General features: G+C 47.0%; 6 protein-coding genes across 6 annotated transcripts; 2 read left to right on the top strand and 4 right to left on the bottom strand.

The window, feature by feature from the left end:
* Positions 1-58: 58 nt before the first annotated feature.
* F5147DRAFT_242588 (uncharacterized protein) lies at positions 59-2,132 on the bottom strand. The gene is made up of 2 exons (XM_041428799.1): positions 1,603-2,132; positions 59-1,533 (listed from the first exon to the last, which is right to left on the bottom strand). The coding sequence occupies exons 1-2, from the start codon at positions 1,852-1,854 to the stop codon at positions 280-282; spliced, it is 1,506 nt and encodes a 501-aa protein (XP_041291271.1). The 5' UTR covers positions 1,855-2,132; the 3' UTR covers positions 59-279.
* Positions 2,133-2,636: 504 nt separating this feature from the next.
* On the top strand, positions 2,637-7,435 carry F5147DRAFT_775291 (uncharacterized protein; the record flags this gene model as incomplete). The annotated part of the gene is made up of 8 exons (XM_041441697.1): positions 2,637-3,160; positions 3,221-3,584; positions 3,642-3,872; positions 3,921-4,596; positions 4,654-5,599; positions 5,648-6,579; positions 6,633-6,808; positions 6,860-7,435. 8 exons carry the CDS (start codon positions 2,637-2,639, stop codon positions 7,433-7,435), a joined length of 4,425 nt encoding a protein of 1,474 aa, XP_041291270.1.
* A 5,226-nt stretch (positions 7,436-12,661) lies between these two features.
* Positions 12,662-13,303, bottom strand: F5147DRAFT_775289 (uncharacterized protein; the record flags this gene model as incomplete). The annotated part of the gene is made up of 4 exons (XM_041441696.1): positions 12,662-13,035; positions 13,087-13,132; positions 13,189-13,242; positions 13,295-13,303. 4 exons carry the CDS (start codon positions 13,301-13,303, stop codon positions 12,662-12,664), a joined length of 483 nt encoding a protein of 160 aa, XP_041291269.1.
* A 2,076-nt stretch (positions 13,304-15,379) lies between these two features.
* Positions 15,380-15,831, bottom strand: F5147DRAFT_579385 (uncharacterized protein; the record flags this gene model as incomplete). Its single annotated transcript, XM_041431484.1, has 2 exons — positions 15,380-15,604; positions 15,670-15,831. 2 exons carry the CDS (start codon positions 15,829-15,831, stop codon positions 15,380-15,382), a joined length of 387 nt encoding a protein of 128 aa, XP_041291268.1.
* A 1,899-nt stretch (positions 15,832-17,730) lies between these two features.
* F5147DRAFT_805728 (glycosyltransferase family 15 protein) lies at positions 17,731-19,432 on the top strand (the record flags this gene model as incomplete). Its single annotated transcript, XM_041443353.1, has 10 exons — positions 17,731-17,777; positions 17,828-18,147; positions 18,197-18,371; positions 18,523-18,575; positions 18,628-18,652; positions 18,736-18,814; positions 18,867-18,959; positions 19,014-19,114; positions 19,163-19,331; positions 19,383-19,432. Coding segments are annotated over 10 exons (1,112 nt in total), but the record flags the coding sequence as incomplete, so codon positions are not given.
* A 1,358-nt stretch (positions 19,433-20,790) lies between these two features.
* Positions 20,791-23,362, bottom strand: F5147DRAFT_242554 (uncharacterized protein). Its single transcript, XM_041428798.1, has 7 exons — positions 23,271-23,362; positions 23,080-23,200; positions 22,908-23,027; positions 22,598-22,843; positions 22,353-22,545; positions 21,775-22,295; positions 20,791-21,716 (listed from the first exon to the last, which is right to left on the bottom strand). Exons 1-7 carry the CDS (start codon positions 23,282-23,284, stop codon positions 20,841-20,843), a joined length of 2,091 nt encoding a protein of 696 aa, XP_041291266.1. The 5' UTR covers positions 23,285-23,362; the 3' UTR covers positions 20,791-20,840.
* Positions 23,363-23,398: the final 36 nt, after the last annotated feature.

Here is a 23,398-nt window from a genome sequence, read left to right as displayed (position 1 = left end):
TACTTACTTCAGTTATGTTTAAACACGCCGGCTCAGTTCGGTGCACATGGACCACGCAGTAGGACGGAGATTGATTCTCAAGTACCCAGACATTCTGTAAGGCGTGCTGGCACTATGGATGGGAGCTAGTTATAAGTAATGTATCATGCAAATAATAAATCTCGAGCCAATTACATGTCGAAGCATAAGCTACCTTGCTTGCCCCGACCTCCCACTCCCACATTCTAAGTATTAAGTTATCGGATAGCACATCTAGTTGAACACATACGTATGGAGAGTTCAGCACGCTGCAGTTGCTCCTGTGATACGACAGCCAAGGACCGCAGAAGACTTGAGAGATTGGAGACGCCTGTTAACCTCCTGCCATGCATACCGGATGTGGCGTCCACTAGAGCCATGGATAACGCTCTCAACCGAAGGAAGCATAGTGAAGAGGATGTAAGCGACAGCTTCCCGATCCGCTATGTGAGAGGTGCGCACATCCAATGTTTGTAGAGATGTGTGCTGAAACGACTCGGCCTGAGGATCGATATCAATATTCAGAGCATCCATTGATATGTGCAGCGTATGCAAGTGGGGAGATTGACGCAACGCTGTGGATAACCCGCGAAATGTGATAGTAGCTGGGTGAGGATGGGGGTCTTCTACTTTCAGAGAGCGGATGTGCGGCCAACTTGACATGGCTTTCGAAAGGAGGTGGTTGTCAAGGCGAATGCAGCAATGGGGAAAAGCGAGCTGCAGAGTTCTGAGTTGAGTGAAGCCAAGAAATTGAGTGATCGGTGTCAAAGAGCTGTCTGAGGGCTCTGGAACTCTTTGATCACGGGATAAAATGTCGATATGTTGAAGGGTCTGGCATGCCGTGCACTGTGACAGTGCATGAAAAAGCTGCTCAGCATCTTCCCACGGCAAAACACGGGCAACCATTTTAAACTCTTCCAGTGAGGGGAATGCTGAGTTGCGCATTACCGCGATGACGTATGAAGCCGTAGTTACATGGAAAGAAAGAGCCGTGACGTTGAGGAAACGTGTGAAAACGAAGTTATCCGTGTCCAACGGGCAAAGGACTTCGCCAGAGATCGCCACTGAGAGAAGGGTGGGGAGGTTTGACAGGTGCTTCCATGCTGCCCAGTCGAGAGGTGGACAATACAGAGTTACAAGCCGCTTGCACAGACGGATACTGTCAGATAACAGGCACAGCTCATCCGCTGTGCTTTGGTAGGGGATCTTGATGGTTAGATCCTCCAAGGTAGCAACACAACAGGTCGCAATTAATTTCAAATCGGGATGAATGAGCGATAGCGAACAACGGCGCAGAGTGGGGGGTAGGAAGAGATGTAAGTATCCAGCCGGATGTACAGCCATTGATAACGACAGCAATCTCGGGAATATGAATGTCTTGATAGGAAGGACTGAAAGAAGGTGAAAATGGTTGTCGAATGGGATTTGCAATGAGCGCACGCGGTGGGCGTGACGCAAAAATTGGAGGACTTCGTGCTCACATAATGGATCGATACCTTCAGAGTACCAAGTGTACTGCGTGTAGACACTCAGTGAGCTAATGAACGAAATAGTATGAACAGAGCGAGACTAGTCCGCACTGACCCTTCCGGCATGATGATATATCATGTGATGTAGCCTCGTTACACAGCCCAGCAGTGGTACTATCCCATGCATGTCAGCCCAGAGTAAATCCATTGCGGGCTCGTGGAAGGTCCTGCATGTCGTTGCAAGCGTTGCAAGGGATTTTCGAGCCAATGATATCTCGCCATACGATAATGGGTCCAGGATTGTATCGACATGAGCGAATATGTCCAGAAGGATTTCAGAAACAACTAGAGCGCGATGCATGGTCATATGTGGATGGAATAAGTACAGTGCAGGGAGTCCTACAGAACACGGACACGAACAACCCTGTCCTTCCAAGCGTCGGTGACCAAGACTCTGAGCAGAAGCGAATAGAACACGACCTCGAAGTGTCGGTTCAATGACTATTCGCTCATGCCGGATTGCCTGATTTCTGGTCTACTATTTCCCAGCCTATCCTCGTGTAGGGAAAATTCAGCCTGTCCACGTTGTTTTTGAATTCGAGCCTGCTTGGTTCCCGGGTGCGCACTGCGCATGGAAAGTCCCGCATCCACGTGCAGTGTCACGGTGCACTTTTCGGTTCAGATAACGCAAGAGGTGGGCAAAAGGCAAATCCCGGATATAGAGCTCGACATTACTAAGCTTGTAAACCTTAATATACAGCCACCCGAAGTTTCAAAACATAAGTTCTGAGTTTCTCGATAGTGGCCCAAGTTCTTCGTCAAATCGTTAGTTGAGTACAGAAAGTGTGGTATAATCAGTACTATAGAATACATCTAGATACTTGTTTTAATAAGAAGTGCACATTGAGGCACACTGATAAAGGAACAATAATTTCTAGATGTAATTTTGAGAACATGTGACGCAATAAGCAATACGACGCGTCAATATCAATGTGACACATCTCGTCAACACGTTCTTAATGTCTGATATCTCTCCATTGTCCTAGCATCATCAGCTTTCACCAAACCATTAGACTTACATTAGACCATCGCATTATGTATTCTACAGCACAGAACTACAGTAACAACTCGGCTCATATTAATATTGGAATGCATATATTTGGATCAAATCACACGACGGACGACAGATCAGATTTCATTGACACGGACCAGTCGTCCGGATATTCTTCTAGTTCAATCTCAGACTTTGCTGTGCTACCAGATAGCGAAGGACCCTCATCTTACTGGCTTCCAGATTCATCTCTGAGTCGTTCTGCCTCACCGGAGATATGGAGAGATCCCCCAATCTTGGAAATCAACGTTGCTGAACAACTGGCATTAAATATGACCGAGGGACTTTACCAGGTGTTCCATGCTGGTGGATTGCTCACACGTGTTGGTGCTCAGCAACAATGGAGTATCTGCTGCCCTGACTGCGAGGAGTGGTGTCAAACAAGTCTCCCATCTGGAATTCCTCTGTGGGACACTGGACATTTCAATGCTCTGAGTGCCCATCGAGGCAGTAAGAAATGCCTTCAGACAATTGCTCGAAGGCACAAAGAAGCCAGGAACGTGTCTGCCAGTGATGAACCGATCACACGTTCCCCATCATTTACCTCAGATCAAAGCACGTAGTATGTTTCATTTTGGTTTCATTTCATCATTTGTTTTGACTAATTGAACAAACCTCCCAGCAATTTTTCTGCTGCTCATCCTGACAATTGTCCTGGACTCCTGGTTGTCTGGCTGCAAGATCTTCCTCCCTTCATCATGTTTCTCCCTTGGGAACGCTATCATGATGGCTTGGATGGGCTCCCCTTCATCATCAATCTCACCCAGCCTAGCACACCTTATATTCGATCAAAGTGTTGCTTCATGTCTACTTTGATCAAGGGTTCACCCTGCGGCGAATGCACTGAACTCTCTGCACATGTCAACCACCTCTCCCAAACTGCATGGGATCCGAAGCCTCATACTAACTACAAGTATCTAGGCCTCACGAATATGCGAGACATTGCGCAAAGCTATGCTGATCAAGCTCGGCAATTGAGACTGCAGGTATGTTTACTTTCATTCCATAGTACATGTGTCCTCGCTAATTCAACTCCAACTCAGGGCCTTAATGCTTCTCACGAGTATATCAGTGCTCTCAGTAGGCTCGACGATTACCACCGCCTTCTCATGGCAATTTCTGAACACGACATCCCCCACCTCCAACAAATAATCAATGTTGCCTTGGGCAATGGCACCAGTGTCCGGGAAATCATCAACAAATTGGAGGACGCTCTGGAAGGTGCCTACCGTCCATGGGGCTATGGTGCTGATGATCTGGACATTGCTACACTAGTCTACTGACTTGGGGGCCGTCAACTCCTGTTCGCATTAAATCAGAAGCTTAGTATTCCATCTCTGCGCACTCTTCGCACTCGAGCAGCCTTTACTACCATCTCCCCCACCATCGGCACTATTCGTGATGAACACTTCGATACAAACATCCAGTCTGGTATTCTTAGTACCCGCGCTGATATCACATCACTTCACGGAGTTAGTATCATGATCGACGAGATGGCTATTGAAGAAATGGCAGTACATTATAGCAGATACAACAAGATAGGTGGACTCTGTTGGAAGCACTCTAATCTCATAGATCCAGTTCTTCGGACCTACGACTCTGCTGTCGCCATAGCACAAAAAATCCACGATGAAGAAGTGCACCTCGGGAAGGAAGTCACCATGATTGGTGCTGCTTGTTTCAGCGAGGACGAGCTCTACCCCATCCTAGTTGCACCCACATGCAAGACGGAAGATGCAACGGACATGGAGGGTGTCCTCAAGCGTGCCTTACAGTGCTGGAAGGCAACTGGTGCAGATCAAACTGTCGGGCCGATTTGGTCCCTTGCAACTGATGGTGATGCTACTCGTCGTGCAGCAGGACATAGACTTTTTGTGAAGAAGCCCTTATCCTCGGAGTCGCTGTTATATGGTATACTCATCAATATGCCTGGCTTGAATATGTGGACAGGCGATGACGACGTAACACTAGACTTTGATCCAAAGCATATTTTCAAACGTAAGTTTTTATTCAATGTTTATTGAGTCTTCCAGTCTGACAATTCTTTTAATTTAGGTATATGCACGCTAATATGCTCTCCCTTGGGCATCACACTCAACAATGGACAGGTCATCAATGCTATGATGCTCTCTCGCTATCTGGTATGGCTGCCTGCTTATGATGAAGTCAGTGTCATGAAACTCTTGCATCCCAATGATCCACAAGACGTCCCCCGAGCAGTAGAACTTATTAAAGCTATCATCGGGCTCACTGAGTCACAGCGCGACTTCCTGAATGACTCATTTTCTCCCAACATCGACAGACGTGCTGACTTGATGTCAATCGTGCTCCTTAGTGATGTGATCAAGTCTTTCCTCATTCCCTTCATCAATGTCAATCTTTCGCTCACAGAACAGGTCCAGTATCTCAGCCGATTCACTCATCTTTCATTCACCCTCTTCCGCTCTCACCAACGCTCCTTCATGTCTCATCAACTCTACTACGACATGCACACCATGGTCAAGAGTATTATGTTTTCCATAGTGAAGCAACAGGTTCTTGATCCGCATGCTTCCTTTTTTCTTGGTGACTCCGGAGATGACCGTCTAGAACTTCATTTCGGTCGCACTCAGATGATAGGTGGCCATAACTCTGGATGCTCTTTTTCACAGGTGATCAATCGTTTGGGTGCCGCCAAAGATATTGATGGCGTGTTGAAGCACCATCCCGAGCTGGATCCAGGCCATCGTCATCTGAGCCTGGGCACCCGAGTCGAGGACATAGACCACATCAACCGTGACATGTGGAAAGATGACATCGTCTCTGGGTGCTGTGATCTCCCAACTGCCTGGCGCAATGGCCGGGAAATGGCTATTTCTATTCTCAGTACTTCACAAGTTGATCCTATCAATTTCTCCTTCATCGAGCTCTTCCATGATCTGGCTATCGACATGCTGCGTCCCTTCGGAGAAAACAAATATTTTGGGATTTCAGAGGCAGACAAGGAACTCCTCCCTCAGAGGTAAGTTGTATAATTTGCACCAGATGTAGCTCACTCCTCGCGCCATAGCCCACTTGTGCCCGTTGTCACTTCTCATGATAATGTAGTACCAAATTCTCACCCAATCCCACCTGCTGAGGCTGACTCCAAAGAAGTCATGCTGACCTTCGAGAAGGCATTGACTGCGGAGTCCATTTCCGATGCTCCACCTACTGGACATCATCTTCCGCTTCTCGTTGACCCATCTGCTCCCCCATTGCCTGAAGGTCCAGGAATACATCCTGATGACTACCTATTGTTCAAAGGCCAGTGGATTCACAAACAGATGGTGTGCCATCTGGTCATCAATAAGGATTTCATTTCCAAGTCTCACAATCGACTGGAGCGGATTCGTGCGGGTTACACCAAGGTCAACAAGCGAATTGACATGTCTGCTGGCCGCATAACGGATCAACACTCATTCCTCATTGGCGACATCTTCCTTACAATTTTTTGTTCAGGTCTTACACTCTCCATCGGAATCTTGCGGTCAACACTCATTACGTTGCTCAATATTTCTTGTGCATCAATGAACATTGCTGTCATGAAGGCCTCACAGTCAACAATTAAAGTCACAGGACAACTCTTAACTATCATCCCAACATGTCCCTCACCTGAGTCCCCAACATCTTTCCTATGGAATGGAGGCTACATGAAGGCTCACTCTATTATCCCTGGAACTGAGGAGTCAACAGAACATGTTGTGGTCGTCAGCGTGCCTGGTTCACTCGTCGAACCTGTTAATCCCAAGCCAATGTTCATCCAGTTTCGGGATGACATCAATCCTGACCAGTTCCAGGAGATCAAAGGTGGGCAAAGCACTTGGCAAGTACATCAAGATGCACTTCAAGCTGCTTGCGACATTTTATGGGCGAAGGCTGTCGAAACCAAAGTCCCTCTCAAATCCATTGTGCAAGTTTCCCCTTCAGACACTGATATGTTTCCTTATCGATCAAATGATGGTACATCTTTGATCACATCAATTGAAACATGTGTCGCTAATGATTCTTATCAGGTACACTAGCTATCATCTCGATCGAAGCAGGTCATCTTCTATCTGCATCCAAAGGCAAATGTGTCACTACTTGCCCCCTCTGCCACATGAAAGTCACCAATATCTGTGCCCATATTGGCCAGCATATCTTGCGTGTGTCCACAAACACACCCGAGAAGACCAGTCTGAAAGAACCGGTATGTTCTTGTTTCAAATGCTACTCTACACGATTAATTAATTTGAATAAGGTCGGCGATGCTCTTCCATGGGGATTCTGCGGCCGTTCTGGACTTCCCGAATGCGCCATTACCATCAAGGTTCCTGCGAGCGGCACCCCAGACTGGGAAATGAAGTGCGCCTACCGACACATGTTCAAATATGGATTTGCGGATCATGGATCAAAGAACAATCCCTGCCGCAACGTACCCTTGAAGTGCGGTCTATGCCATCCAACCCTCCCTCCTAAACCTGGGAAAACTTCGCGCAAGGTGCCAGTTGCTTTTGTCCAAAGTGTCTGGCGCTACAATATGACCGCTCATATTTTCAGCGAGCACGAAGAGTACGCCATTCCTGGATGCAGAGAGGCCGGTGTTCCTTTGCCTGAGAGTGTCTGGGAGTCTATGGAGTTGAGTGAGCTCAAACAGGCCTCCGCTGGCATCCCGACAGAGTGTAGGCAACCTTCGCATAAGGGGAAGGAGAATGTGCCAGCTTCAGGTTCTCGCTCCCTCAAACACTCAGCAACAGCATCTGTGGGACCCATGACATCCAAGCACGTTCGCACCACTATCAAACCTCTTCAGACTGCGTGTACTTTACTTGTGTAATCATTCTGTCCTCCGCTATCATGTTTTCATCCGCTGAGCTGCTTTTGATCCGTTGATATCCTTCGTAGTGCCTTCATTATGCTTTCTATGGTTTGAATTCACATAATCGTAGTCTACAAATTGTACTCGCAACTACAATATCACATTTCATTGTACTCTCACTTCAATCACTCGCATTTAACAATGTTCTTCGTATTATTTTAGCCTTTGAAAGTCGGAAGTAATTACTATATATGGTCTAATTAGTGTGACCATAACGCTGTAACGGTGGTGGTGGTGGCATGCGAAGTTTGTCCAGGTTGATATCAGATGTTTGAATTTCCCCTACCTCTTGAGATGACGACCTTTTTTTTTCAAGCTCGAGGCCATCCATGCGCAGGAATCGGCAGGATCCGGCATTCCAGGAAGTTCTCATCATGAATATTGTGCCATATTTCGATCATTTACATCGTCAGGTTCCTCACCACAAAACCTGATAAGGGGAGGAATCATCCATGGCACCCAGACCTTCTACCAGTGGTGAGCGTGATCACCGTCCTTACCAACACCTGCTGCCGTGCGCATGTAGATTCCCGCACTTTCGTGGACGCGGATACTTGCATTGACGCAGGTGCTTGCACCGATGTGAACTCCTGCATTGACGTGGATGCCTGCACTTGTGCTCACGTGGATGTGTTCTTACTACTTTTGCTACTAACTGTTTCATGTAACCTCACCTCCATGCGTCCCCTTGCAGCTCCTACAATTTAGGGATTCAAGGTTCACTTTGGTGTGTCGCATTCACTCCTACTGATGTGAGAATAGCAGCTCACCTCGGCTCACTCTTGCACAGGTCGGGATCACTATCGGGGCCCTGCTTGCAACCAAGCAGACATTTTTCTCGTTCTCAGTAACACAACCACATAAGAGCACCCACAGAGTCTGTATCACTGGTAAGCACTCCATTTATAAATCACGCGCATGATTCGATGAAAGCTAACAAGCCACCATGTCCAACAAAGATGAAGCAAAAACTTTAGGCGATTCTCTCATTCCATCATCTCCAATCTCACCACCAGCACCTGTGAAGAGACAGGTAAAGCGAAAGCACAAGTTTCTAGGCTCGTGGAAGGTCCCGTATGTTGTTGCAGGTGTTGCAAAGGATTTCCGAGCCAATGATATGTATCTCGCCATACAATAATGGGTTCAGGTTTATAGGTTCTTGAATAACGATCATTTTCACCTCGAACACATGTACGCGCAGGATCCGTTCCACCATCATGATGTGGGGCCCGGAGGTTCTTACCACAAATATTGCAAGAGTCCTGTAGATGTGGTGATACCTTGAGATTCAGCCGCCTTCACTGCGAGATTGCACCTGAGGCCTGAGGCCTGAAGCTTTGAAGATCTGAAAGGTCCATATTTCGATCACTTACATCTCCAGACTGACACCTGAACTCCTCATCAGTCTGTCATGATTAATCAATCATTTCTTATGCTCACAGAAGCTGCCTAGTACTGTCGTAGTCCCGCTGAGATCATTTTTGTACCTCTGACTCGTTTCAGATCATGATGATCCCAGGTGAAGTTGTCTAGTTACCACTTAACACAATATCTGGATGGGGTGCGGCATATCCTCTCATCAATTAAATCCTTCAATGGCGCGCATGCAAGTGATATTGGAAGCCATGAGACAAATCTAAGGAGAACATGGATTTCTGAGTGGTGTTATTCGGTAGCGTAAGAAAGAAAAAGAGAAGTGGGATGATGAAAACGGTATTTTGGTCAGGTGGTGCAAAGAATGCACTCAGTCCGTCTCCTCAGACTCGGGGCTTCCATTTGAAAGATCGAGATAGCTGTTGACCTCGTCCCACTGTTTCACAAAGTAAATTTCGAAGTCCCATGAGTCTCGCTGGTCAGTGACTCGGTCAGTGCGAGGGAGCATGGGGAAGAGGATACGGACAACAGCTTCAGTGTCTGCTAAATGAGACCGGGTCAAGTTCGATGATTCTAGGGTGGTATGTTGAAATGACTCAACTGTAAAACCGATATCAACTCTGACAGTGTCCGTTGTAGCACTCGGATTGGTGTTGGGCTCGTATCCTGCCAAACTCATAGGTATTCCACATACACATTCCTCGACACTCCATTTTACCTTCCGAGAGTTCCATGCATTCGTCCGAGTCATCCGAAGGTCGTCCGTCCATTTCCGAGGCTTGTATACAGTTCCGATCCTCCGTACCATGTCCCGTTCATGTCCGTTTGACTTCGCTGGTGCGTTCTTCACTTGGTTATCTGTTATTGATTATGTCTAGGGGCACATGTGTCGTCGGCCCGTCGGTTATACACGCCTTGCGTCTTATTACATGCATATCTCTGTAGCGGCTCGCCTTGAGTCTTATTACATTTCAGATGTCTTATCTCGCTACTGGTTTCACCTATGCAGTTTCTGAACTTTCACGCTGTAGGATATAATCTGCCTTGCTAGCTACTCGCACTGCACTTCACTTTCCCTGCTATGAGTCATAGTTAGTAGAGTCACTTTCGGATAGTCGTACTTCGCACAATCGACCTTTTGTTCATTCGGAACGATTGTTTGGCCTGACCGCTGCCATTCCGCATCTCGCTGTCTCAAAGTACTTTCGATAGGCTTTGTTTAGTTATACTTCGCGAGTCTTATACTTCGACACACCGTCGTACTTCTCTCGGAACTTTCGCTGTTCATCGGAAGCTCTTCGGACGCTTCGCGCAACCTCGGACCTTCGTTTCTTGACGTCGGACCATCTTCGGACCACTTTCGGACCTCTTCAGACGCATCCTCGGAACATTGAGCGTGCTCTTAGTAACATTCCTTTCTCTCATCCTCAATCTTAACAAGATATCCCTTGCTTTATATCAAGGAGCATTTCTATAGGCAGTCTCTTTGGGACGAACATCTCACTCGCACTCTGAGTCTTAAGGTAACACTTTTGTAGCGCCCACATAGAATCTACTCTTTACACTGTTGCTACATCCGACCTAAGCAAGCAGGAACCATTGAGAGAGCACTGTGAATAGTCTGTGGAAGACGACGGGTTACCGTTTCTCCGTGCACTGATTCTAGCAAGCGGACATGTAGCCAGCTTGCCATGGCTTCCAAAAGACAGTTGTTATTGAGGTTGAAGTACCAATGAGGAAAATCGAGCTGCAGGGTCTGGGGCTGAGTGAAATAAAAGAATCATGTGATCACTGTCAAAGAGTTACTTGAGGGCTTCCCAACTGTTGGACCAGGGGAGGTGTTGAAGGTTTTGATTTACCTTGTGGTTGGAGAACGCGTGACAGAGTTGCTCGGCCTCTGTCGAAGGCAAAACACTGGCCTCTACTACAAACTCTTCTAGGGAGGGGAATTGTGAGTGTTAAATGACTGTGATAGTGTATGCAGCCGTTTTTACATGAAAAAAAAGACCTGTAAAGTTATGAAAAGGTGCAAAGTTGGCGGTGTCCTGGCCCAAATTAAAGGCCGATGAGGAGCCCCGCATGGCTCACTGAGGAGGGTAGGGAGGTTGGAAATCTGGTTCCATGCTGCTGAGTTGAGAGGTGGGCAACATACTTGCAAGCTGCTTGCACCAACGGATACAGTTCGACAGCAGGGGCAGGTCAACTGCTATGCGATCGTCAAAAAGCCCAATGGACAAGTGCTCCAAAATAGCAAAACAGGTCGCGATATATTTGAAATCCAGATTAACGACCCACCGGCGCAGCGTAGGGAAAGACACTTCACGATAGAAATAGAAAATGCATGTCCCGATGGGGAGATTTGAAAATGCTTACTGTTTTTCACATTCACATGAGCAGCATGATGCAAGAATTGACGGGCCCACAATGAGTCCAAATTTCAAACCCTGACGCATCTGAATCACGCTCCAGTCTGCCATATGTGCCTCCACTTATAATCCTACTCATCATCCACACACATGTTAGACACATGTCCAATGAATTCATTTTATCTGTCAATTACCTGAACTCCGGCACAAGTGGCCATCTGGGCATGCAACCCCAGTCTCAAGTCCCTCACCCTAGCCCCCTCAGACTCTTGATATGCAAATAAATCATGCCTCAAACAAAGGCTACCCACAACACCAACAGTCCACATAAGCCCCTGCATTCACGGGAGGGTACAAGCACTCGCTACATCTGCCCTCCTTGAGCGACAAGGCCATCGAGGAACCCGCCAAGAAAAAAGCGGAAGCAGAGCTGCGGGATATCTGCATTAGACCCCTAGAGCAATTTCCATGGCCTAATATTCCCCATGCTGTGATCTCTGGTGTGTACCAATTTTGACATGCTCATGTGTTTGTAAGACACGCATAATACAATAAGAGCTGATTGGAGCCATAGCATAGGTGACATCCAACACTGCGGAATTCTCCATCGACTTGATGCCGACATCCTGTAAGTCTGTTTTTCCTTTGTTCCACGATGGCATCGCCTGTCAGTCCCTCGAGAAGAGGTATCTAGACCCAGGTTATGATCTGCACAATCGATGGCCTATCATAATAGTGAGAATGAGAATGGGTTTTGACTATGGCATGCACAAAGGAGTGGCTGACGCTGCATGTATATAATGCATTTACCTCATAAAATTTCAGAACCAACAGCTATGATCATCTGCACATTTGTTATCCCTCAATATCCCTCAAATAACTCCCGCTCATAGACAGGTCTTTGTAAAGATCTCATCCATCACTGGTGCACCAGGTGGAGTCACTGATGTTACCGGGAACATTCAATTCCACGTGTCTACACAGAGTGTAAGGTCAAAATTATAATAAATGGGATGTCTTTCGAAAAAATCATGCAAGTTGAGAGACAGGCTGTGGAGTATCACATAACCTTGAACTTCAAATTGTACCATGGATACTTGATAGGCACATCAAGTGCAGTTGGCTCTCGCCACAGTCTCGACTGAGGGTGACTGACATTCTCCAAACATGTATACCACACAAAGCACCATATCACATGATCACACAACTATCTCAGACAGTTCCACATCCTGAAATCTACCTCGACAAACAATCTTCATAGCCCAGACTCCTCTCCGAATCGGATGATCATTGTTCATGATGGTGTGTTTTGCATTGCCCAACATCAAGGTCTAACTGAAAACAAGTGAATCAGCGGGAGTGCTGCCACAATGTGACAATGAAACATATGCAAGTGATGATCTAGAGCGATTTCAATAACAGCCTTGATCAACTCTTCCTTCGTTTAAGTGCACGAAGATTCTTTTTCCTTTGCCTGAGAGCATTCAAAGGATTGCTTCGCCTCCTGAGAGTGTTCAAAAGCTTCTTGTGCCTTCCTCTTGAAGCGCTTAAACGGTAACTTCGCCATCCAAGCAGACAGTCTTCCTTGATATGGGAAGACAGCAGTCCTCATGGCTTCTTCATATGCCTGGACGGCAGTAGCTACAGCTTCTTCATATGCATGGACGGCAGTGTTCACAGCTTCCCTGACAGCAGCTGCATGTGGAGATGCCATGTACTGCTCGAGAGCAACATAAAACGAGGGATCAGACTCCTCATCCTGAAGATAGCGCCGCTTGTCGAAAATGTCGAAAGAGTGTTCAAAGATAATGACAGCAGCTAAACGTCCAATAATGAGCAGGTTCATTGCGACGTAGCCTCAAAATTCACCAGAAATGAGCTGAACGATATTCTCCAGGGGTGATGAGTTGGAGGCCTGACAGAGTCACAACATGAGAAATGTGTGTACAATCCATAAGCAATTAGACATACCACAGAGAGTAACCTAGACTGTATCTGTACACGGTGATCTTTACGAAGGTCGTCCTATTGATGGATCAGTGATGTCATTCGCTAGCAAGGCTCTAGACTCACGGACTGTCAACATGATATCTTCGGTGAGCAAGGCTCAAGCTCAATGGATCGTGGATGAACACACTCACGAACTGTCGATGGGAATCAGCAATTTAAATGGTCAGTGGAGCCCCAATTCGACTGCGGGTCGATGTGCTTACACGCTGTGAATGGATGGTCGATGTATTCAGTCAGTATGGCTTGTGTTTGATGGTGGATCAAGAAACTCACAATCTGTTAATGGTGTGGTATCGTGCTTGGTCAGTTAGAACGACGTAGAATCAATACACTCACATCCTAACAATAAATCAGTGATTGCATCGGTCAGGAAGGTAGGAGGTCGGGAAACTCACAAGCTGTCAACGGATAGATGGTATCTTCGGTCAGTAGCTGATGGTCGGTGGAGGATCAATGTACCGACCTCCTGGCGATAGATGATCAATTGGGTTGGTCAGGAATGGTTGAACTCGACAAAGAATCAACTGACTTGCTATCAACGGATCAGCGGGCGATGGCTTTATTGAGGAAGGCTACGCTTGATGGAGGATCAAACACTCACACGCTTTGAGCAGTGGGCAAAGACTTCAATCAGCGTGGCTGGAGCTCGAAGGAGGATCATACGCTCACACGCTTCAGGTAGTGGGCAACGACTTGAATCAGCATGGCTGTTGCTGGAATGAGGATCGACACGCTCACATACTGCGAATGGTTGGCAATGACTTGGATCAGTATGGCTCTTGCTCGAATGAGGATCGACACACTCACATACTATGAACAGTGGAAAACGACTTGGATCAGCATGGTTGTTGCTCGAATGACGATTGACACACTTACTTCCTGTGAATGGTGGGCAATGACTTGGATCAGCATGACTCTTGCTCAAACGATGATCGACACACTCACCAACTGTGAACGGTGGTCAAAGACTTGAATCAGCATGGCTCTTGCTCGAATGATGATCGACACACTCACCAACTGTGAATGGTGGTCAAAGACTTAGATCAGCATGGCTCTTCCTCGAATGACGATTGACACACTCACAGACTGCAAATGGTGGACAACGACTTGGATTAGCATGGCTCTTGCTCAAATGACGATCGACATGCTCACAGACTGTGAACAGTGGACAACGACTTGGATTAGCATGGCTCTTGCTCGAACGACGATCGACACGCTCACAGACTGCGAACAGTGGACAACGACTTGGATTAGCATGGCTCTTGCTCGAATGACGATCGACACACTCACTGTCTGGCAACGGTCAGTAAAGACTTGGATCAGCATGGCTTGAGTTCGAACGAAAATCGACACATGTACTACCTGCAAATAAACACCCAATGTATATGAGAGCCTTTGAACTTTATGATAATCTTACCAAAATGTGTGGAAACCAAGCGCCCAATGACCTTATTACCCTCTCATAACCCTCAGATGTTGTTGTCTCTGCAGAGTCAAAATATTTTGGAAGTGTTCTGTGCATATTGGTCGCTAACGCTTGCGGCCAGTGAATCAGTCCATGTGTAGTTACCTCTCAACTGCATATTTCATGCAGATCTCCAAGTTATTCTGCTGGGTCGAGACAAATAACTGCTGAAGAACTTCATTGTCCAGACTTCCAGCCGTGCATTCCATGAGTATCCCGCAATCTGCACCATCCTTGTCCATGTCTAATAGATCAATGGTCATCGTGTATCACGACTCGATCATGAACCGGCTTACCAGGAAGGCATACATTACATTTTGGAGGCCATTGGACTTCCTTGAGAAACTTCAGTTGTGGGCCATTGGTGAATGACTCCTCGGCGTGTGTCGGGGCCAGTTCCTTAGCGTCTTTCCAGGATTTTCCTTCCTTCCTTAGTTTTGCAAATTCAACGTCATATAGAGCATCAAACTTTGTGAATAATATGATGACCGGTACTGAGGGTTGTGATTCTGCGCATCAGTCGAATGTCAGTGAGGGTGGGATGCGAAAAGCTTACTGATTCCTGTGTCGCACTGAGAGAAAAACTTATTTTCACCTGCAGTGAACGCCCTGCTTGCTTCGTCCATTGGGATACAGTACCTATGTTGAAATTGTGAGATAGCACATGTCACAATTGATCAGCTGCAATTACCAGATGGCATGTAGTTGCTTTGTTATGCTGGTTTCCTTAGAGCGGCTCGCAATGAATGCCTTGACCATCTCAAATTTGGATGTGCTGCCTGTCTTGAACCTGCATGAGTCGTGGAACACAAATCCCGGGTTACTTTGAAACACCATTTCATTCTCGATGTCGTGCTCTCCACGCTGAGAGTACATCAGTTCATGTCCTGAAGTAAGAGCACACCTTGATACCTCTTTAGATGCCTTTAAAACTGCAGGATCGATCTGACGTCGATGGATCAGTACCATCCTCCTACCAGCATTGTGATGCCCACCTTTTCCCCGGCACTGTTGTATATTTCAGGGTTATCCCGTGTGTTGCAGACTCTCTCAAGGATGGTAGTTTTCCCTGCGTTTTCTCTTCCTATAACAAGTATTCGAAAGCGACCGATTTTCTCTCTTATCCTTGAGGGATCCATGGGGGAAGTGGTAGTAAATGTGAGTCACGGAGAAGCATTGGTGTAGCCTTATAATCATTGCAGGGTGTGAACACAGAAAATACCCAACCCTAAGCCAGCATCTAGATTCAGGCAATGGGCAAGGAGAGCTGTGTAACATGAGGCGTATGAAGTGTGTTGGCATCGATTCATATTCAAGATTAGTTAACTGTCGCAAGTGTGCCATCAAGTCTCCCACAGTCAGGCATTGCAACTAGAAGACAGCCAGTTCCTTCATTGACCCTTGAACTTGAAGCTTGAATAACCATGTCAGTCCACGTCGATCTCAGTGGTTCTCCCACTCAAGAGCTATATCACATACCATTCTTGTGACACCCATGTTTTCTATCTGATAATTACTTAACAACTGCAAGGTGTTAGCCAGGAGCTCAATGGGCGATATTAATATTGATATGGTTGTGTACCATGAGGCCTAGGCAACCTTGAGGCAACCATGTGCAATATTATGCTGAGGCATACAAGACAAGTTCTTGCACATCATATTTGAAATAGCAGAGGGTTGTAGGGTTAAACAAGGGCTTCTTCGTGCAGCAGCTGTGCAGCATGTGGCTTCTCTTCTCCGCCTCCCCCACAGTGCCCTGTATGCAGTCTGCCACCTTCCACCTTTCGGATTTTCTTCTGTTCTACAAACTCCAGTGAGATCTAATGGCCCCGATTCTTGCGTGCATCCGCACGCAATGAAAGCAAGTCCGGCAGGGAAGCCGGCTACGAGTCACTGAGAGCACTTGAAGGTACTATGGCACATTGATTTTTCAAGCTTGTTCGCGTGAGTACTACCGTCCTTGCCAACACCTTCTGACATGCGCATGTGGATTCTCGCACTCTCGTGGACGCAGATGCCTGTATTGACGCAGACACTTGCACCGACGCGAACTTCTGCATTGAGGCAGATGCTCATACCGACATGGATCTCCGCATTAACGCATATGTCCACACTGACGCGGATGCTCGTATTGACGCAGATGGGCCTGTATTGACACAGATACCCGCACTTATGCTCATGCGGATGCCTTTGTACTACTTTTCCTACTAACCATCTTCTCATGTAGCCTCACCTCTATGGGTCCCCTTACGGCTCCTACAATTTAGGGATTCAAGGTTTACTTCGGTGCGTCGCATTCACTCCTGCTAATGTGGGGATATCAGCTCACCTCGCCTTACTCTTGCACAGGTCGGGGTCACTATGGTGGCCCTACTTGGAACAAAGCATACATTTTTCTTGTTCGCACTGCTTGCACAACTGCTTTAGAGCAACCACAATGTCTGTATCTAAACACTCCATTCATAAATCACGCATACAACTCGATGAATGTTAGCAAGTCATCATGTCTGAAGAGGATGAAGCAGAAAACTTGAGGCGAATTTCTCCTTTCATCCTTCAATCTCATCACCAGCACCTGTGAAGAAGAGACAGGTAAAGCGGAAATCCAAGGTTTTTGCTCTCGGTTCGGATGCAAGAGACAATCTGGAACAGGATAGCAATATTGACGCTATAAAGTTTGAACAGGGAGTCATTGATGTCAGTGATGAAGATGATTCTTTATGCCGACTCAGAACTAGATGGCTCCAGTGGCGCGCATTATTTGTCTTTGCATATTTTCACGATTACGATCACATATGCTGACCAGGCACGACGATATGTAGCGGTTGGTGTGTTGATATATTTTCTAGACTGAAATCGAGAAGAGATGGAAGATGTGGAGCTCTGATTCGAGGAAAAACTTTCATGCTGCACTTCATTATGGGCGTGAGCAACGGATATTTTTGGCTCACAGTTCTTCCATCGCGACCAACAGCAGTCTTATCTCTCCACTTTCCTCCTGCATTTACCATCAAGTTACCTTTTGTTCTATCGAGGAAATATGATGACCCCAATGCGTTACATCTTGCTTGTCTTGAGCGTTATTGTACGTGTTCACGTAAACTTGACAAGTTACCTGGCTTGACATTGGAACAGATTTCAATTCACTACATCACGAGCTTTACGTATGAGGAATACGGAAAGGCGACATCCATCTCAAATATCGCAGAACAATGGACTGGTCTAAAGTCAAACCCTCTCTACAAAACACCCGTGCCAGACGAGTACTGCAAGCCCGATTCGTCCATGCACTTACAAGATCGCAGAGCGAACACCTCGATCATCGTACTTGTACAGAACTCTGAGCTTTGGGGAATCATGAGTAGTATGAAGCAACTCGAGGATAGGTTCAACAGGAAGTTCCAGTATCCTTATGTCTTCCTCAACGACGAGCCCTTTACGCAGAGCTTCAAACAGTGCGCCCCTTTACACTCGAATTCTTGAAACTGCTAACAGCCTATCAAGTCACATATGGGCCTTAACCAATGCCACGGTCGAATTCAGTCTCATCCCATCCGACCATTGGCATCAACCATCGTGGATCGATGAAGAACGAGCAAGCAAGTCTCGCGATGACATGGTTAAGAACGATGTGATTTACGGAGGTAGGTTATCTTACAGTTCTAAGCATACATGTAGTGTGACAATTTTCCAGGTAGCGTTTCGTGTGTATGCTAAGTTATCATCACTGCTTCTGGCCAACTGCTCCTAGATACCAGAACATGTGTCGCTTCAATTCTGGCATACGCGATCGTAATGCGTCTTGGCAAGGTTGTCTCACTAGTTCCTAGTTCTTCTATCAACATGAGCTCTTGCAGAAGTACCGGTACTATTGGAGAGTCGAGTGAGTTGACGCAGCTGAAGGAGATGTGATGTAGCTTATATTCCCCAATCAGGCCAGACATCCAGCTATTCTGCGATGTGGGACTATGATCCCTTTCTCATGATGCAAGACCAAAACAAGGTGTATGGTAAATCAAATGATGCTTTCGATCATACACTAGTCTCAAACGTCAACAGGCTTTACTATATCATTATACAAATTCCCAACTACAATCCCAATGCTATGGAACACTGTAAAGTGTAAGCGTACTTATTCAGCATTTACTATGATTTCAATCTCACCTTCCTGCAGCTTTCATTGATGCTAATCCTGACTTGGTAACTCCTGGAAATACAATGGAATTTCTCTGTGATGATGGCGGAGAATCCTACAGTCTGTGCCACTGTAGGTTACTGCACATCAGGATGTTTTCCCGTGCTAATGAAAACACGTGGCTAGTCTGGGGCAACTTTGAAATAGCAGATCTCGACTTCTGGCGGGGCGAGGCATATTCGAAATTCTTCGACTATCTTGATGAGCAGGGTGGATTCTATTATGAGGTGAGTCTTGCATTTGCAAGCTTTGGGAGATGGTTTCATTTGGAATAGCGTTGGGGAGATGCACCAGTTCATAGCATCGGAGCTGGACTGTTCGCGAAGAAGGAACAAATTCACTTCTTCAATGACATCGGGTATCGCCATGACCACTTTGAGCACTGTCTGCAGGGAGATGTGCACACGAAAGGAAAATGTTGGTGCGACCCTGATAAGAGTGTCGGCAAGTATCTCTATACAGATGTTGAACTACTACTGAAGCTGGTTTCTTCAGACTATCAGGTATATTCATGCCTTTACCAATATGATAAGCTATTATTGTAGACCGAAACATCAGCGCTGTCACGATGTTCTTAACAGTGAGCAATGTGTCCCTATATGACACCATAGATGCCACAATTCACGATCTGCAGTGTCTACCTCTGAGAGGCGTATTCACGATGGACTGTACTATACCTAGTCAACGTTTTGACTTATAGAATTGATTGCGATGCCATGATTGCTCTGGTTTTTACTCGCGGACACTTCTAGTTGTATGACGTGCACGCTCATTAGTATGCGTCAGTGACATCCAGTAGGACTTCCATACATCGCCAGCTTTGTCCAACTTGAAGACAGATTTGGCCTCCTGTTTCTGAACGCGTTAGCTTTGCCTAGGTGCCGCCATATAATCAAGAAACACATCTCTGAGCTGTTCATCCTCATCGCGTTTGACTTGTCATGACTGCAACTTCGTCGTCTTCTGCTTCGTCATCGTTTTTCGCTTCCTCTTGTTTCGCCGGTCAGGAGCTTCCTAAATATGGTGTACCAAAGAACTTCGTGCAGTGGCTGTGCAGCATGTGGGTTCTCTTCTCCGCCAACCCTACTGCGCCCATCGGCAGGCTACACTCTAGCAAGCTCCGGTGCCTTAGGTCTACACCCTGCCTTCTTTTTCGGATTTTCTTTTCCGCTACAAACTCTGGCAAGCTACAACGGCCCGGGTCGTTGTGTGCAACGAAGGCAAGTCTGGCGTGGAAGCTGGCCACGAGTAGAGAGCAAATACCTTTCCAGGCTCGTCCCAGAACAGGTCGCACCGCCGCGGTCAGCCGAAGGGCCAGGAACTCATCAAGAGCAAAGCAGATGACGAGTTAACGGAAATTTGCAGAGTCGGACGTCCCACATGTCACAGTCTCCAGTGTGTATCACTACAGTAATAAGCCTTGCTTTTTTCTTATCTGAAAATTCAGGCAGTGTTGGCGTTGGAAAGGGAAGTTTGTTCTGATCATATTGTGACTGATTTAACTTGAAATTGAATAATGAGAGAAGGAGCCAGGAAGCACGGTTAGCTAGCGCTCGTACAAAGACACCATGCTTTAGAGACCAGCTATTAGTAGGTATGGCTACCCTTTTATGCATGGACCCTGTGATTTCATCGAACTTGAAGCCACATCGACGTCTTCGAAATCCTCGTTTATTCTTCATGTCGTATGCAGCTGCGTGACACCTAACCTGATTATGGGAAGGACATTTTTGCTCCCTGCCCTGACCCTAGCCATGGTCATAACTCATTACACATTCACAGAGTTGCTGAGAAAGTTGTTCAAAACATTACAACATTATCTGGTGTGTAACTGCGAGATATGGGACTGCTGAGCATGACGGCGAAGCAGGGAGACAGGACGGCAGCCGATCGGTACATGGGATATAGGCGTGCACAACTTGAAGCTGGTGGCAACGCATCAGAATTGAAAGTCTAACTACAGTAGCGCACTAGCATATCACGATCGTGTTCTTCCAGTATAGGCCCTAATCCTTGCGCCCCCTTCGGCCACTTAATAGCGGGAGAGATGGATACAGGATATTTGACCTCGCCTTTGCGTCCAGCCCAGTCGAAATCGATCAGTTGCACTTTGCCGTCCTTCGTGATCATGATGTTCGGCTTCCGAAGATCACAAAACACAAAACCCTTCTCGTGGCAGCACTTCATCGCATCCTCGAGCTCTTGGTGAAAGCTGGGAGGCAGTCGCAGTGAACTACAGGCCGTCGTTCCGTCCACATATTCCATTACTACCATCCGCAGCCCGCCATACGATGGCATCCCCTTCCTGACATCAATCTTTCCGTAATACAAAAGTTTCGGCGCGAACCCAGCTTCTGCCATCGCCATGTGAACGTCCTCGCCGTACCTGGTGACGAACTTTACAACGACATTGATCGGGTTGTCCTCCTGCGTCTTCGCCAGGTAAGTCACACACGAAGCATCGCGTTCCAGGGGCCGCTCATATTTGAATTGTACGGGAATCTCGTCGCGTAGATAGGTATGTGGGGTTGGGAAAAAGCGAGAGTGTACAGTAGGACGTGTTGTATCGTACGGCGGCTCGCCACATTCCAAGACATTGTCATACCAGTCTCTGAGCTGTGCGACTGATTCCGTAAGTGCATACAGGACGCGCCCAATTCGAAGAAACTGGTCGTCGTCGAGTGCAGAGCGGACTGGGATCCAGATGAAGTCCGTAAGCCGTTGGACTATATACTTCTCCGTGAAGACGGCGCCCAGAACTGCTAGCCAAGGTCCAGCGTGAACAACCAAGAAGGTAGGACAATTACACTTTGAGCGAAGTTCCGTGTACTGTGTGACGAGTATCAGTGAGAAGAGTAACACGCATTAGGGTGCCGAAACATTGCACCTGTGAGTCACGAGTTAGATGTACAAAGGAGAATGACGCCTGGACCGAAGGGTCTGAACCTCCATCCCCAACCTCGTTCTTCTCCTCAACTACCACGAGGTGTATTGGAATACGGCCATGAACATGGACAGCTATAGCATCAGCATCGAGAATATGACCGCCACGACGACCTTTCATGTGCAATAAAGTTTGTTGGATCACCTTTTCCAGCAGAGGAGTCAGATTTACTTTGCGGTCATTCTCGCTGGGATGAATTGCCGCAAATGTAGGCATGAGATTCTGGATATCACGCAGCACCTCATTGGGTACGACGTATTCAGGATCGAACGCTTTGCTTGAGAAGTAGGCGAATGCTGGATTGAACAACTGTATCGGTGGTGCAGTCGTATCGGCTGGTTTTTCATGAGCATAACGACCATCGCATAATCTCCTGGGTCCGCGCTGTATATTGCAATATTCTTTGGATTTAGCAGCTGCTGACGGAAAAGGATAGTTGAAGTGAGAAGAAGCGTTCTTGAAGTCTTCGTGTGGAATACATATTGAGCGGCGAGTCAAATAACCAGGCGGTGTAACCTCACCTTCGTCGAGCTTCGTGGTATAATTGGTTTTGACTTCGCCTTGTTCAACTGCAGATTCTCGTACGATGACATGAATGCATCCGCGCTCTACTCCATCCACAAACGCTTCGGACAGTTCGGTTAACGACTCCAACGCCACGCCTTGGTCTTCGATCGCGTCGAGTAAGTATAGGTCGTTCGGTTTGATGTTGACCTTCCAAATTATCAGGTCATCAACATCCAATCATAGGCATCAGATCACTCACCTGCCATACCTTGAGATGGTTAGCGGCAACATGGTCAAATTGTGGCTTCTTCGCGTCCTTGATAGCCTTTTGGAGGGCGCTAACATTCTCTGTCGGTGCAATCTTGATCGTAAATGCATAGTCAGGATCGTCGAGGACGACGCAGTTTATATTGAAGTGGGGCGGTCTGATAACAATATGTAGATGCTCAGGGTCAGGAGCATTGGGAAAAACCCTCTCCATTGGAGCCACAGGTGATAGGGATTTCTTTGTGTCAAGCGTCCAAAATATCAGATCATTAACATCCAATCGTAGGCATCAGATTACTCACCTGCTCAACACGTTGCCTCTTCGCAGTATTCTCCTCAGGTGTTTTATATAGGGATTTCTTTGTGTCAAGCTTAAGACTGCTAAGATTGTGCTCGATCGTTTCGTCGATAGGCAGGTCGACCTTCCACAGTGTCAGGTCGTCAACATCCGATGGTAGGTATCAGATCACTCACCTGCCATAGCTTGAGATCGTAAGCGGCAACATGGTCAAATTCTGGCTTGTTCGCGTCCTTGATGACCTTTCTGAGGTCATCAACAGTCTGCGTCTCCGCAACGTTGACTGAGAAAATACGGCTTGGGTCATAGCCCAAGACATTACAGTTGAGTTTGTACATCTGACGTTGAGAACAAGGGTCGAGCGCACCCGGGCAACACCATATATGGTAACGATTATGACATACCATACCTAGGGGCGAAATCACATGCCAGTGCAGCACTTCAGCGCTCAGCAGTGACTTGGTAGAACTACAGAGGGAATAGATAATAGGGTAG

This window comes from Suillus discolor (assembly GCF_016758755.1).
Source record: "Suillus discolor strain FC423 chromosome Unknown F5147scaffold_38, whole genome shotgun sequence".
NCBI lineage: Eukaryota > Fungi > Basidiomycota > Agaricomycetes > Boletales > Suillaceae > Suillus > Suillus discolor.
Note: the sequence above shows the minus strand (reverse complement) of the source record. Positions and strands in the feature narration are given on the sequence as shown.